The sequence below is a fragment of the Phoenix dactylifera genome, chromosome 14 (genome assembly GCF_009389715.1).
Source record: "Phoenix dactylifera cultivar Barhee BC4 chromosome 14, palm_55x_up_171113_PBpolish2nd_filt_p, whole genome shotgun sequence".
NCBI classification, from domain to species: domain Eukaryota; kingdom Viridiplantae; phylum Streptophyta; class Magnoliopsida; order Arecales; family Arecaceae; genus Phoenix; species Phoenix dactylifera.
In genome coordinates, this window is record NC_052405.1 from 12,137,557 (window position 1) to 12,154,828 (window position 17,272).

Genomic DNA, 17,272 nt, shown 5'->3' on the forward strand with positions numbered 1-17,272 from the left:
TATTTAAAGTTTGATACTTTCTGTGCCCAAGCCTACCCCATTATCGACTCTAAGGGGAATCTAGAAGTCCCAACTGCTGTCAACTCTAGCATTGCTGAGAACCCCACCACCATGAAGGCCCTAACCATTTTGGAGAACCTCGGCATCAAGAGAAACTAAATAATCCCTTTCCCTTTATATCTTTGTTTGATAGGTGCATATTGGTGATAACTATTAGGTAATCCCATGCAATTACGGCCGAATACTTGCCTAAACCTACTATGTTTCAAGTTCCTTAGGGAATAGGATAATTTTCCCTAACTCTACTCTTTTATTCATGCTTGTATTGAATCAAACGGCCTTTGCTCCCATGTCCTAAACATTTATACCAATTCAGTCTTGTGTTCCGTATCTGTATTATGTATGTGTGTGTGTATATGTATGTATGTATGTATACTTTGACAGCTGATACACATATTTAAAGGAAGACATGCAATTTTTTTTTTTTTATTTACTAGTGCACGTAACTTTAATGTAGAGATTCACACCACCAAAGTTACTGAAACACGTTTAATGTACTACACAACACATGAATTCACACACATATAATAAATACATGGGATATGTATTTAACATTATCGTGGTACACAAATGCTTAAATACGTGGGATAATGTATTTAACATTATCGACTTATTCTTATTATCTGTCCATCCACATTTTAGGAACTGCAAACCCACAAACTCCTCCATTCCGATTGCTACATGGATTGAAAAGGATAGTCCACACTTTCCTAGCAGAGCCCTCCTTGGATGCACCCTCTAAATCTATGTATGGAAAGGATGATCATGAGAAGGCAAAGAAGCGTAAATTCAGTGGGTCTAAGCCTAAGAAGGTGAAGGAGAATTATATTGATACCCATTGTTTTTGTGGGTAAATCCAGAGATATGTGCTCCAAATTTTCGAGAGAGAATTGTTTGATTTCCTAAAGATCAAGTAGGATAGGCTGGCATTAATAAGATTATAGCAAAGCAAATATACATATCCATTAGGTGTGCAAGCTGTCAAGGGTAGGATGCGAATAGGTCGGATCGAATCAGGTTATGAGTGACCCTGACCCAGTCCAATTTCTTCGGGTCATAATATTGGACCCACATCCAACCTAATAGAAAATCGAGTCAGGTCGGATTGAGTCGACAGCTAAAAGTTTTGATCCAACGAACCATTCAGATCGAGTTGGGACTCGAAAAATTCAGATTCGGATCGGATCTGGGTCTAGTCTAGTATATCAAGTTCTAAAATAAAAGAGTTAAATTTGGACAAAAGAAAATCCTAGCTTAAGGCATGAAAATTTCTTTGGAAGCATATTATGTAGACAAAGAGACGTTTAAATCTCATGTCAGCAAAGTACTACTCTTCTTATAACTAAAGGAAAAGGAAATATCCTCACCTGTTGAACCTGATAGAGCACTATAAGGATCATCTAAAATTATTATGTAAAATGATGTTTGTCATGGTGAAGAGTTAATTAATATGGAAAATAAAACGTCAACCAATTATCTGTTCCTTTCATCAGTGTACAGGATGACACCCACTTTCACTCCGTTAGCAGTATATTACAATAAGAATCTTTTGAACAAGCATCTGCCATCAGCAGCGATTCAAAGCTTCCCAAAGGCACAACCAAAGAAAGCAATTTATCAAATGTGGCATAAAAGAAGTCACATTGTGAGGATTAAACTCAAGAACCCAACGAGCAAATTAAAAAAAAAAAAGAAAAGCTACTGAAGTTTTGGAATAGTTGGTTCATGTCATAATCCTAGAAGCAGAGGCAGAAATGGAAATTAAAAAAAAAAAAAAAAAAGCTGCTGAAGTTTTGGAATAGTTGGTTCATGTCATAATCCTAGAAGCAGAGGCACTAGTTCCTGAGTTCCTCCTCACTATATCTTGGAGTGCAATGACCACAAAAGTCATGCTTGGCCTGAACTCTCTTTCATACTGCACGCATAGAGCTGCAACTGCTGCAAACTGCAGGATCCAATGGAACCTATATCAGTATTATAACGTATATGGGAAATCTTAGTTGAGAACATGACGATATGCATTTGCTTGCAAGAATTACGTGTACATATAGGTGATATTCTTGTAACAAGAGCACAATAAGTGAATGTGTTTGTGTGTATGTCTGTGTTACCCACACACACACACACACACACACACACACACACACAGAGAGAGAGAGAGAGAGAGAGAGAGAGAGACCTTAGCAAGCCCTCTCTTGGGATACTCCTCCAATCGTGGATCGACACACTGTCTAACCTTATCCTCAGTCAATCTTGGAGTTGCCTAAATTGAGGAAAACACAAACAAAACACAACATAAAAAATTATTTTGTCAGCAACAAATACTAAATGCCATATGCCATCTGAGTAATCAAATGTAGTGTGCTTAATAGGGTATGTGATATTGTCCATTCATCCATTTGATTTTAAGGCTATCAAGAAAAGTGTGAATTCCTGGTTTGCATTATTAAAAGGATGAGTAAGGAATTGCCAAAAAAAAGAAGAAAAAGCATATACAGAATCAGAAAGCTTTGTTTATTAGAAGGTATTTTGACTACTTTAGCTGAATGAAACAAAAGATTTGGCTGATAACTTCAGCTGGAGCATTTGGAATTTGTTCTCCATATCTGGAAATCCAGGTGCATGGATCGCTTATAACGAAAGTGGAACATGTCGGCATGTTGCTGTCAACCAGGAATCAGAATATGAAATTGTGGATGGGAATGTGTAATATGTCTTGCATGCCAAACTAGATGATTTTATAAGACCATTGAAAGAATCAGCAGCAGCTTAAGAACAGAACCCACACAAACACACACACAAAGAATAAACAAGCCTAGGCACAGTCAAAGTCTTCACATACTGAGGGTCAAACTTCGAATCAATGAGTGCTATTTCTGAGTTTTAAAATCATTGTGGATGACAAAAAGATAGTTATATTTTTTAACAATGGAATCACTATAATAATTAATTAACAAAAGGATGATAATTTTAGAGTTAATTTTAACAAAGGGATACCCCATGATAACTTTCTGCATGTAGGAAGTTTGCCTCCTGCACATTTATGCAAAGAACCACAGGAGCAGTAAGAGATTTTAAAATGAAAAACATTTCAGTTGATAGAATAAGAAATTAGATTAGTACTACTCCTTGAATTAATTCTTTGAGAAAAAGATAAGAGATTATTTCTCTTCTTCCCAGAGAAGACCTGTTTGCTTAGGTTTATTGGAGACTATATAGGAACATTAATAACAACACAGAGAAGCAGCTCCTTGGTCCAATCACCTATCAAAGGAGTCAGCTGTTACCTTGTCTCACACTCCTCTGCTTCAGATTCAGAAATTCAGTTATGCAGATGTATGATGCGATTCTTTTAATTTCATATTTTCGAATTAAGCTAACCAAATAAGTATAGATAACTGTCAAAGAAAAAGCTCACCCAAGTAACCAGGCTCTGCTCTCCTCGAGGCATTTCACAACTCACTGGTTTCCTTCCAGTTAGAAGCTCCAAAAGAACAACACCAAAGCTATATACATCACTTTTCTGTGTTATACGACCAGTCATAGCATACCTGCATCAGAGTGATTATGGTAATACATTATCAGCAAAACTGTACGTGATTATCGTAATACATTATCAGTCTTTCTTATAAAGTTGGTTAAATCTAGAAAAAATTTGGACCTCATGAAGATTGAAGGACATTTCTGCAAACTATACTACAATTTGTGCTCAAACCCATATGCATGGAATATAGTATGCAAAGCAAAATGCGGGAATTCTTATTAACTACGAGCCAATTCTGTACATCACACGAAAATTCCATTTGTAAGAGAAGGGAATCAACTTTTCAATCACTTCTTTAATTGGACAAGGACTTCTACTCTACTTCGTATTCCTTTTGATGTAATTCTATTCTTGACACTGGACCTCGCCCCAAAAGACTACCAAGAAGGTATCATTCAAGTTCTTGGGTCTATATAAAAAACCAAGATTTCTTAGTACACAACCAATATAGTACTAAACACATGCCCAAATGGGCTCTCCCGTCTAATCCCTAACATTCTCGTCAGGCTAAGAGTACAAATCCAATTAAATTCAATCATAACACCATATTGGCCCATGGTCAGTCCTAAAGAGTCTATGCTATATTGTCCCCAGGCAAGATCTACTCTGATGCCATTTGTAAAGACCTAGGATCTCTTCCAAAAATAATAGCCAAGAAAGTATTATTTAGATCTCTTGACCTTATATAGATACCTAAGATCTATCTAGTATATAATTGATATAGTATTAAACACACACCTGCACGGGCTCTCATAGAATTGCCACTGATAGAAAAGAAGGAAAAGAATAGAAAAGAAGACAAATATAAAGTCTCATGGTGGTTTCCTACATTCAAAATCTACAATAGAGCAGCAACCTTTACCAAGCCCAACAACAAATTCCTCTTCCATTCATATGGTCACCTCCCTTTTTTCCTTCCTCTTCCTCATTCCCTCTTCAATGGCCCTCTCTCATAATTCTGATCATCAATACCTGTGGCTCAGGTTTCTCATTCTAGCTTAAATAAATGTGCATTCCTCATGTAAATTACTCCTCTCTCTCCCCCCCCCCCCCCCCCTCCCACCACAAATGAGCCTGGTCTTATCATCCTACTGCTAATGGTAAATCCTAGAATCCCCAATGTCCTCAGAAGGCCCAGTCAAAACCTAATGCACTAGTTAATATTACAAGCAATATTGAGGTTACTTCATAGCATCACTGTCTTGAACAGGATGTAAAGTAGACTGCGAAAGTTGTAAGCACATCATACAGCAAAAACTAATCAACTTTAACTTCGTTGAGGATACGAGCATTTGTGCAATTACTCTGGTGCATGATAGCCAAAGGTTCCCAAGACGCGGGTAGAATGAAGACGAGAGGCCGCATCTGGAGCTTGGCATAAAATATTGAAGTCTGCAATTTTTGCTCTGAAGTCCTGAAATAAAAGAACATTGCTGGATCTCATGTCCTGATGCACTATGGAGGGCTGAACCTTCTCATGAAGATACTCTAACCCAATTGCTGCATCCAACGCGATTCTCAACCGCTGTTTCCAACTAAGCAAAGGACCAGGTTTTGCACCACAGACACCTTTTCTACCTGAAGTTCCAAGTAAGGACTGGAATATTGTAACACTTGTGCATGAAACAGCATGACATATAAGAAAAATGCTAGCCACAAGCGAGAGAGAGGAAGAAATTAATGGAAAGGCTAACACCATACCATGCAAATAATCATGCAGAGAACCCAAAGTTGCATACTCATACGTCAACAAACGAAGATCTTCCTCGACGCAATAGCTTAGCAGTTCAACGAAGTTCTCATGCTTCAATCTTGATGCCCTCGAGAGCTGACATCGCAATGGATTCATTAGCTCTTGAAAGGCGAATACAAAATATAGACAAGCAACCATACTGAACTTTCAACTCTTTCGTTGTTTATCGCAACTGAAATATAGAACGTACTGCATGTTACCTGCTTCAAAAACTCAGTATTTGACGCAGGATTGGATGGTTTATCATACTTTTTTATTACAACTTCTTTGCCGCTGTTTAGAACTGCCCGATATACTCTTGCATGTGACCCTTCACCCACCAAAGACTTCAAGCTGAAATTATCAGTCTTTTCCTTGATTTCATTTAAGGAGAGTGCAGGCACTGCAATACGGGGCAGTGCCCTTTCTGGTTCATGTGCAGCAGGATGTTCTGAGCCCTTCTGTGTACCTGGAGAACATTAAAAAAAGAGGGAAAAGCTACAATAGTAATAGCAACGTACATAAGCAACCAGAGAAGGATAAACGATTTCAATTGTTTTTAACAGAGTAAAATTCCTTTGCTATTTTTCATATTAATTTAACTTCTGCTTATAAGATTTACCTTGAAAAGGTTTTGAGCAGTATTTGGTGATATACCAACGTAGAATTGCTCGAGTCTTATGGGTTGTGCCTTAAGTACTGTATTACACTCTGCACTTACGCCTTAGTGCCCCAAAGAAAATGCAGTTCCCCGCATTGAAAAATCTCCTTTCCCTTTATGTATTCTTTTTTAGGTCGAAATAAACCTTGAAGGGTTCCTCACTTAACTGCATGAGCTTAAACAAACTATTCAATAAGGTAGGTTTTCTTTCTTCCAGTTTGCCATCTAGTTCCCATAGCCCCTCTCTTACCCAAGGTCGACTTATCTTGGACCTCATTTAAAAGGACTAAATAGAAGGTATTATTTACATTTCTTAACCTTGAATTAGTTCCCAAGATCTAATCAGTGCATCGTCAATATGAGGCTAAACTGATGCCTCCTCAAATACTCCCCTCATTTAAGTCCTACTGTCCTCACCGGACCAAGGATCCAAATACAATCATAAGTACCATGATTAGCTCGTAGTCAATCTAAATAACCCTATGTTATAGTGTTCCTTTAGTCCGCATAGATCATGGGCTCAGCCCGTTTTGTTGTCATTTATAACAATTTGGAATCTCCCCTAAAAAAGTTAGCCACAAGGTGTTATTTTGATTCTTTAGTCTTATATGAGTATCCAAAATTTTTCTTGTGCATAGCTGGTATAGAATTAAATACATAACGGCATGGTCCTCACATAAACAAAAATAAGTAGTCGACATTAAGTTGAGAGTAGTTTGCATTCTGTTCTCAAGTTTTGATGGTTCTCTGCCCGATCCATATTGGCAAACTCACATAGGTGGGACATGACTTATTAGTTGGTTGGTCACAAATTGTGACATTTCCAACATTATTTCAAAGGTCTTTATATGCACATGTAACCGGAGTGACACATTTTAGTTAGACTGTTGATTAATTCAAAGAACTGTGCTCTCATTAATTGTGCTCAATCTACACTCTAAAGTTGAAGACACCTTCAGCCATTAGGCAATGCCTCTCTTTAGTACTTCACATTCAACTTAATATCCCCATTCTTGGTATTATGATCTTGAATTTCTTCATGTATGCACCTCAAACAGAGATATAAACCCTCAAACTGCGTCAGCCTTTCTTGAACCCAATCTCAAGTTGAATCATTTTAGTTGTGGCTCTCCTAGTGCACATACAGACATAAATTAGGTACATAGAGAAATCATTATGCATCCTCCAATAATAAGTGAAGCCCAAAATTAGCAACAATATGATCTATATTTGTACAATTACAACATTAAGTAATAATGATAGATATCCTAAAGCAAACTTGAAGAATGGAAAGATGTACTAAGCATTGGTGACTTAGTAGAACACCATTAACTCGACATTTATTTTTCTACATTTTCAACCAAGTGGTTAAAAATGAAATAGATCCTATAGTTCTTTCATATGAAAATATGCATCTTAAAAAAATCAAAAAATCCATCCCTTAGTACTGGTAGCACATTAAAAGAATTAACATATATATAAATATATGTAATAGACTGGCAAACATAAGATAATTTGAAGACCATTTCATTATCTCTATTTTCTCATCATTCATTCAATAGATCATACGTACTAAGTATCAAGCAAAAAGTGAGTGCAAAAGATAAATAAAATACTGCCACAACTGACGGCTATTATTTTGAATATAAATATAAATATGCACCATGGTTCAAAAACTCGAAAGACAAATACATGAAGGAAATACAAAGACAAAGATGATAGAACCCAACAAATATTTCAAGACAAACACAAAACTTCCTTTTCCAATCATTCCAGGATGCATCGGATAGAATGAAATGCAATAAATTCAGATTGTTTCAGTTATCTGTTGGGAAAACAAGCAATCATAAAAGAAGCAACTCGAATATAAAAACTTCAATTCTTTGGAAATCTCAGAATTCCATGCACGTTACGCTGGTTAGATTCATTCGCCATTCCAACGCACGGAATCCATCGACACAACTTCCTACTCCTTCTCTCTCTTCTATGTGCTCCTTTGAAATTCCCTAGAAGTGAACGCAAAGCACGGATGGAATCTTGTGCATATGCCTGTAGGTCAAAGAATAATTCAAACCAACATATAACTAAATATCAGAAGAAAAAAAACATCTTGGATCTCAAAACTTTCAAAAAAAACACGCAAAACTTAAATCATTATCCAAAAACAAAGCAGGTTAACATGGTGCAAGACCATGTAACGTATGATCTTCCCATGAAACAATCATACAGCGAGACCATAATGACTATCGTTATTGCATGTGATTAAAGATGATTATAAACAACACTATTAAACTATTATAGGATCGAGAAAAAATGAACTCACTTTAAAGCCACGTCGTTCACGTTGTTTAGTGTCTTCCTCCATCGCAATGGAATATGGATGAAGGTGGAGAAGAGGATAGAAAGTGGAATAAAAGAAGTTTTGGTGTGGTTGGGATAAAAGAAAACAGGCGAATAAGAAGAGAGTAGATAAGAGGAAGGCAACGACCCGGCTGATCTACTGAAGAAAGAATCCCGGATTTGGTGGGAGGCACTCTCAAGGCGCAGCGAGTTAAATCTGAAGTAAATCCCGGGTGCTGAAGGAAATCTTACGTGGAACACTCAATTAGATCGTGATCACAAACAATCCCAATCATACCGGGAAGGTCCATCGGTTTTAAAGCCGGCTTTATGGATCTAAATGTCAGCATTGTCCTCAAATATTCAGAGAAATTTCTAGGAGCAACTTAACACTTACATCCTCTGTTTGATTGCCATTAATTAGATGTTTGATCCTCGCTATTTTATGTTTGAGTCCTGCATACGCATGTATAGGCTACTATCTTGCACACATCATTGTTCTCACATGCTTATTTCTATACACCATGATATCTATTGCACATATATTATGTTTAAGCATGTATAAGACCACAGACTAAATATTAGTTGAGAAATGCTATAAAATATTTGACCAATAGGGAGAATCATAAAGTGGCAGTCAAAAATTAAAGGATCGATGCAATGTGGATTACCTTAAAAAAATAGTGTGCTTGTGTTGCCCAGTAGATACAACCCAAGAGGGGGGTGAATTGGGTCTTTCAAAACTTTTATGCTACTTCTAAAACTTTTTGATTAACTATGCTAAGTTGTATAGATGCACAGTGAAAGTTAAACTTAGCAAGGGTTTGATGTATAGACTTCGACTTGATTAAATATGCTTGCAACTAAAGGATGTGCGGATAAGAATTAAGCAAGCAATTTATCTAAGTAAGTAAGTGTGTTAGTTAGACAATAACTAGAGGCATTACAAACACAAAGGACATATAGTGGTTCGGTGCACCCCAGCACCTACATCCACTCCCCAAGACCTCTTGGGAATTTCACTATAATCCTACCGATTACAGCCGGTTGTTTTACAAGCTCACAACCCAACTTGTTGTTTTACGAGCGCACAACGAACTCGGTCGGTTTTCCCAGGCTCACCGACTAGAACCACTCCGATTGTTTTTCCGGGATCACAATCGAACCCTACTCGTTGGTTTTACCCTCGGCTCACCAACAAACCTAACACAGTTGGTTTTCCCTTTGGCTCACCAACAAACCTTACACAGTTGGTTTTCCCTTTGGCTCACCAACAAACCTTAACCCCTTGATTCAATCCCTTGATTGAATCAAGTTACAAGATATTAAAACAAAGTATAAAACAAAACAAAGCTTCTTAAACAAGCAAATATGACAATATAAACAAATAGAGTAAAGAGAAGCCCTCAAACGAGTTTTGAAGATGAAGGAGCTCGGCTTCTTCTTTACTTGACCCTCTTCTGATTTGGCACGAAGTAGAGGATCACCGAGGCAGCACACGGATGGAGAGGAAGCTTTGGGATTCACTTGGATGCTCTTCTTCTCTCTATTTTACTTTGAATGGCCCTTTTGTGCTTATGGGAGATTTTCCTTGTAATCTCTTTGGAATCTCTTTCCTAAATGATCTCTCCCACTTCCATAAGTTCTCCCCTAGCTCTCTTCTTGTTTTTATAGCTTTAGATGGCGTGGAAACAAGAATATAGCCGTTAGAGACAAAAATAGAGCCGTTGGACACAGTCTGCACTTCCTAACAATATTACCGTTGGGATCGGAGTCGACTCGCGCGATCAGGAGTCGACTCGCCTGTTGCAGGAGTCGGCTCGTGCTTTACTGGAGACGACTCGGCCACTGTTCCAAATTTGAATTAAAGTGCATGCCTTGACTGGGAGTCGACTCGACTTAACCCGGAGTCGACTCGCCAACATCTGGAGCTGACTTGGCATCTTCGGAGTCGGCTCATCCCATGAATCCAGAGGACATACTTTCTGATTTTCTTCCTCGAGTCGACTCGGATTCTCTTGGAGTCGACTCGGCTCTCAGAGCCCGAAAACTGATCCTCTGCATTTTTGGGGTCGCGCTGCCTTGGAGTCGACTCGAACTGTCTTGGAGTCGACTCGCCTCTCAGAGACGAAAATACCGTCTTCTGTCTTTGGGTTGCGGTGTCTAGGAGTCGACTCGCGTATTGCGGGAGTCGACTCGAATCTCAGAGTCAGTAAATTGGTCTTCTGTCTTTTTCCTTGTGTTCCTCTGAGAGTCGACTCTCACTTTCTTTGGAGTCGACTTGCCAACCATCGGAGTCGACTCGCGTTCCACTGGAGTCGACTCGAATCTCAGACCCAAAAACTGCTCTCTGACTTTTCTGCCTGTGACTCCTAGGAGTCGACTCATACTACCCTGGAGTCGACTCGGTGAACATCGGAGTCGACTCGTTGACAGGTTCTGAGATGAATCTTTCTGTCCGTCTGTCTGTTGCTCCTTGGAGTCGACTCGGAACTGTAGGAGTCGACTCGAGTGCCTTTCCTTTGAATTTTTTCTTAAAACTTGCTCTTCTAAATTGAATCCTTTGAACTTGAGACTTGGGCCAATAAATTGTAGCTTTCTTCCAACTTTTCTTGAGAGCTTTGGAGGCCTTCTTGTGTTCTTCCAACTTGCTATGTTCCTTGCAAAATAAATATCTTTCTCCTTGCAACACAAACATTAGTATTTATACTTCAAGGTTTTGTGATCATCAAAATCAATCTTTAAATCAATCTTTGGGTCATCAGTCTCCCCCTTTTTGATGATGACAAAACTTGGAGTATATGCAATATAAGATATATTGTGTTCTAGAAGTAATGCATAGCTAAGTTGCATGAAGTAAAAACATATATATTTAAGAACATACTTCATGATAATGCTTTAGATTTAATCAGCTTAACACAATCAACATATTTCAATTTAAGCTGATTTGTATTCAATTCAAAACAGAAAGCATTGAGCATATACTTAGATATTTCTCCCCCTTTTTGACAACATCAAAAAGATAGTGAAACATGAAGCACAAAGATAAGAATACTCAAATATTTCTTTTTCTTATTGTACTCTGATTTGCATGTCAAATTATTGCAAGGATATGAATCATATAACTCAAGGCAATAATATTAGAATCAGATTAATGAGCATAGATCAGAGACAATTAAGATAATTTCAGAGCAGAACACATCGAATGTGATTTCAAGAAGTTTTCTAATTTGATACCACAGATAGTTTTCTAATCAAGTGTAGGTGGAATCTTTCTTAAGTTAATTCAAGAAGTCCCACAAATGATATTCAAGGAAAACACGAATGGAAATCTAACCTCTCTTCAATAATAAGTATGAAAGCTTGTTCATTTAAGAACTTTTGCCCAAAATATTAAGTATTTTATCAACATGAGAGCAATTTAATTAATTTTCAGAGTATAAGATCAAAACTCATATACTTGAAAAATATATCATCACGTTGGATCATTAATTCTTAATGACTTCAAAGTTCTTTAATGATAATAAGAGCATTGGGGCACAAATACCAAAATATGGATTCATGCAATTTTTGATATATCTTAGAGCTTTCTTAAAGACTTTCTTTTATTCCTTTAGAAAACAAGCACAATTTGATACATAAAAATAGGAATTGGCACACAATTTAAGTTCTAAAGAGCAAGCCAATTTGGACTCATTAGTAAATTTCAAAATAGATTTTCTAAGAGATATTAAAAAAAATTCAACACGTTATTCTCCCCCTTTTTCATTAAGTTAGAGGCTCTTAAGATCAACTGTTTGACTTGCAATTTGGTTCATGATGTATGCATAAGAAATATTAACCAAATAACAATCCTCAAGATGTATCATAAAGATTTTTGCGGTTAAGTTCCATAATACCTCTCCTTCTGAAATTTTCTTTCTCCCCCTCAATTGATTATTCCATTTAACAGTTTAGAGTTTGAAGATAATGTTCAATAAAATTGTCAATCTCAAAAATATGTTTTCCATAAGTTTCAGCTTATTTTCATAAGACTCAAGGTATGAGATAAGACAACCTTTATAGAACTCTTCTCAAGGCATAAACTTATAATTAAAGCAAGTATTGCATTATAAGGAGGTTCATCAAAATCAATCCATAAAAATCAAGGTATGCTTCAAATTGAAGTAACTTTAGGATAAGATATCTAAAGCTCCCCCTCAAAAGATGCATACTTCTTTAATCATTCTTTTCTTTTGTTGAATTTCAGATTTTAATGTTAAACGTGAATAAACCTGAAACTTTATGATATCAAGAATGTAGAGTGATCTAGAATTATTCAAAATTTATAGTAATCACTCTTTCTAATCCTTTAAGAATAAGTTATGCTTTCTCCTAATCTTAGAAAAAAATGTATAGAAATATTAGTCAGAAAATGATTCATTTGAAGCTCAGTTTCTTTCAAAGGCATTTACATTTTCTTTCTTTTAGAATCATTCGAGTGAGCTGAAATATTTCTTGCTTTAAGATCATTCACTCTATTCTGTCTTTAATAATGTAGGAGAGAAAAACATGTAGATGATCATTGAAATATATATATTTATAGAACTCAATTTCTTAATCACAGTTTTTCAGCAATGTATACATGAAGCCCAATATTTTTTTTTTAATATCAAAATAAAATCATATATTTAAAAATATTTACTTGCAATCAAGATCATTGAAAGCCACATCATTTAGGCCAATATTAGTATACTTTGAAGATAAGAAATGATATGTTTCGGATGCGTATCGGAGCAATCAACCAAAGGCATCAAAATTAATTCTGTTTTTCTTTCATTAAGACTTTATTTAGAAATCATATGGAGTTCAAGCTTTTATACAAAATCAGATTCTGAATTACATAGAATTTTCAATTGAGGCTTTCAAAAACATAATTTGAGATATGTATCTTTCAGATTGTAGCTCATCTTAAATCATTACGTTTGAAAACACATATTTCAAACATGTAAGAGCATATTCAGAGTATTTGTATTTATGTTGAGTTTTGGTATGAGTTAGAACATTATATACCAAAGTTAATCAAGATGAAGGATAAAAACAACTCAATTCATTTTGCCTAAATAGAGATATCCTTCTCTTCTCCTTTTTACAAATTTATTCAACTTTCAGTTTTTAACGATGATTGTTAACGACAAATCTGAAAATTTCTTTTCAATAATACCAAACAAAAGATGTTATATAGCATTTCAAACATTCAATCAAATTGTCCAAGTATGAAGCATTACAAAATATTGAGAACCCATAATTCAAGACATCATGCCACATGCAAGATATATTATGTGTTAAGTCATGCATTAAAATAATAAGAACAAGCATATCAAGGATCAAAATCAATTCTTTTCAAATAAACTCCCCCTATTTAAATATAATTTTGCACTGATTTCATCCTTAAAGTGTGTTTTCAAGTGATTAAAAATTTGACTTGATTCTTCTTATATACTTTCATTTACTTTGTCTTTCATTTTTAACTTTCCTATGTTCTATACTCTACTTGCTCCCTATCCGGTGGAGTTGGGAAGGGGCACGAGGTACTACCACTAGCCTCCCTCTTGTGCCGTCCCTAATATGCCCTACACCGAATAGTTGGGTCAAATAGTGCCGGGTACTACCACTAGCCTCCCCATTGGCACCATCCCTATGATGAGCAATATAGAAAGGTTAAACTATTTACTTTAAACTCTCCCTCTATTTAAGTGTAATTCATTACGGATTTTATCCCTTTCACAAGTCAAATATATTATGCTTGTTTTGCTTTTCCTTAAGATGAAGTATTTGCCTTTACTTAGATTTTACTTCTCTTGAATAATATCCATTTTCTTTTCTTTATCTCTCTCTCTTTTTGTTATTCTCAAGTAATTTACATGAAAGAGCAGAATAAAGAATTAATCTTATGTATCATATATATGTATATCATGCAAACAACATTTTCATTATGCTCATGGATTCATAACTTCTCACAAGTTATTTTACATCCAAAATTTTAAGCATATACTTGTGTATTTCATGGTTATGATATAGGCTAAGAAATCATTTAGTTTGGGCAAACCATGAAACAGTTTCTAAAAGTATAAGTCAGTCAATACACATATAGACATGATATCAAAAATTAATAATTAAAGAATTTAATCATGCCATCATAAGATTTAAGTTATTGACTTTGCTCAATTAATTTGTGAGAAAGGTATCTAAAATTACCTATTCATTATATATATTCTTCAAGCCAAACTAGATTTCTTACGTGTGAACTTTTGGCTGAAGAAGATCCTCTCTCTTGTTTGCATTTGAATGTTTGTTGTATCTTATGTGGAGGTGTCCTTCAAGTTGAAATCTCTCATTTTCTTGCACAAGGATCCTGCATTATTAACAAAATTCTTTTCTTTCTTGAAAGAAAGTTATTAGTTTCTTCAAGATACAAAACATTTATATAGCATATTTCTTAACTAGGTAACTCAACCTAAGATATGATAATAATTGAATGTTGAGTCACTTTACTCAAGAGATTGCCTAAACATAAGCAAACATATGTCACTTGAACTAAAGAGATAGTTTCATTAACCAAGACTGTTCAAGGACAAGCATGTGAAGCAATAGGAAGATTCATCAAGGTCAAATTAATTTCTTATTTTCAACATCAATTTAGCTTAGATTCTATTTGCTTAAGATAATTATCAATAAGGCATGCTAGCTAAGTTTCGATCAAATTGCCTTAAACAATTGTTTCTATCAAAATTCAGATTATGATTCATTTGTTATCAATAAATTATGATTCATTAGAGTTAGATTGAAGTCTTGCATAAGGGCACATAATGATCACACAATCTGGTCTATTAGGTGTTTGATGAAATAATTATTCTATCATGCTTTTGATGCTTGTTCCAAATCACATATTGCTTTATCATATTGGTAATGAGTGTTTTCAAATAAGGTGGTTATTTTACATAGATTTTTTTTAAATGAAATAACCACATAGACGTATATTCTACACATTCATTTGACAGAATATAAAGCTCATAAAGCAAGCAAATGATAATGGTGATCTTTACTTCTAATCATGCAAGAATTTCATCAAGATCTAATTCATCTTTTCTTGATTGAATCTTTTAGTAGTCACCAATTTTTCTTCATTAAGTGCATTTCTGAAAACTCAATTTGGTTCTAATTATTAACAAGTTTTCAGATTGTCATATGTAAAAGATTAAACATATCCATATATAATTTGATTTTAGTATCTTGATAATGAATCATTAGTCTCATAAAGAATAAACTGAATTGATATTTCTTTAACTAGAATCTTTTCATTGAATATTCTATATGCATTGCTTGATGAATGATATCCAAGGATAGAAATATCTTTATCAGATTTGGCATTATTTTCATAAGAATATATCAGGTATAACGTGTACGACTGAAAAATATGAAAGATATGCAGTAGTTCATTTTCTATTTTTCAGAAGATCAAATGGAATTTTCATCAAATATAGACCTAATAGAAACCATATATATGACAAGCAATGATGATAGCTTTTAAATGACTATCGTACAACATTGCCTTTTTCATTTCTTCAAGGATTCTATTAACCCTATTTTACTTATGGTGTTCTTTGGTGCAGAAATAATTGTATTCAATATTATTTTCTGTGCACAACTTAATACAAAATTGGTTTTCAACACTATGCCATGATACTTCTTTTACTTTCATAGTTTGCAAACCTTTTTCATTTGATCCCTTTCACAAGATTTAGCAAATGCAGAAAATACTTTAATTTTACTTGCCAAAAACAAATCCAATGTAAGCTTGTGAAAACTTAGTGATGGAAACAACATCTTTAGATTTAGAAATTGATTCTTGTTTGTTTCCTTAGTTAACATGCATAGTAAACTTTGACCTTGCAGAAGATATTCTAAGTAAATCAATGACAAGATCTTTTGAGATTAGGTCCATACTAGCATAAGTTAATTTTATATGCCAAAAAGAATTCTTTGATCATAGTATTTATAATGCATATATTCAAAGATATACCAAGTACATATTTTTATATCTATGATCAATGAACAATAATGCCATGGATAAAAACTCTCAGTCAAGCATATAGAGAATTCATTGAGTTATTCTTAGGAGAATTGATTTACCAAATTATCCATCTATAAGTAAAGCATAATCTAGAAAGATGGAGTGATTTGGATATATTTTCTTTTCATATCAGAAATATCACTTATATCACAAGAAAAGAATGATTAATACTTGCAAGATGTGTTTTAATCAACTAATAAAACAATTTCAGTATGAGAGGATGCGAGAATTACTAATTTCATTATTTCTTCCATTTTAGTCACTTTTCTTAAGTATATTTTAAGTTTCATTCTTTAATATATGTCTAGAGCACCCAATGTCCAATTTAACATCTTTTGTTGGAGCCTTGAGTGCTAGACACACCTGCAGAAAATATTTAGATTTTCAACTTAGGAACCCAAGCTCTTTTGGGTCCGTGCAGGTTAGCTATTATTGTTCCTTTTGGAACCCATATTTTCTTAATAGCTATTTTGTCCATCGGCTTGCAGATTTTAGGGCTACAAGAAGTGTATTTCTGCATCTTCTTATTAAATTTAACAAACATGGATTTACCATGAGTGGTAGATAACCCTTCAGTTTTCTGTTTTTGCCTTTTAGGTTTATCAAATTTGTAATGTACAGATTTAGGAACAGAAAAGATTTTGCATAACCTTTGTTCCTGTTTATCAACATTATAAGAATCTATTTTAAAATGATTAGAAACTGTTTTAACAAACATATTCTTGAAAGATTTTTGGGTGTACCAAGGTTGACATCCCAATCCAATATTATCAAATTCAGCTCTTTGATTATTTATCATTAGATTCAACTTTTCAGAGCTCA

The 17,272-nt window shown here is 34.9% G+C and overlaps 1 protein-coding gene across 1 annotated transcript; it reads right to left on the bottom strand.

The window, feature by feature from the left end:
- Positions 1 to 1,867: 1,867 nt before the first annotated feature.
- Positions 1,868 to 10,703, bottom strand: LOC103717551 (PTI1-like tyrosine-protein kinase 3; the record flags this gene model as incomplete). Its single annotated transcript, XM_039133956.1, has 7 exons — positions 1,868 to 2,005; positions 2,240 to 2,323; positions 3,479 to 3,611; positions 4,909 to 5,182; positions 5,306 to 5,432; positions 5,558 to 5,805; positions 10,685 to 10,703. Coding segments are annotated over 7 exons (1,023 nt in total), but the record flags the coding sequence as incomplete, so codon positions are not given.
- Positions 10,704 to 17,272: the final 6,569 nt, after the last annotated feature.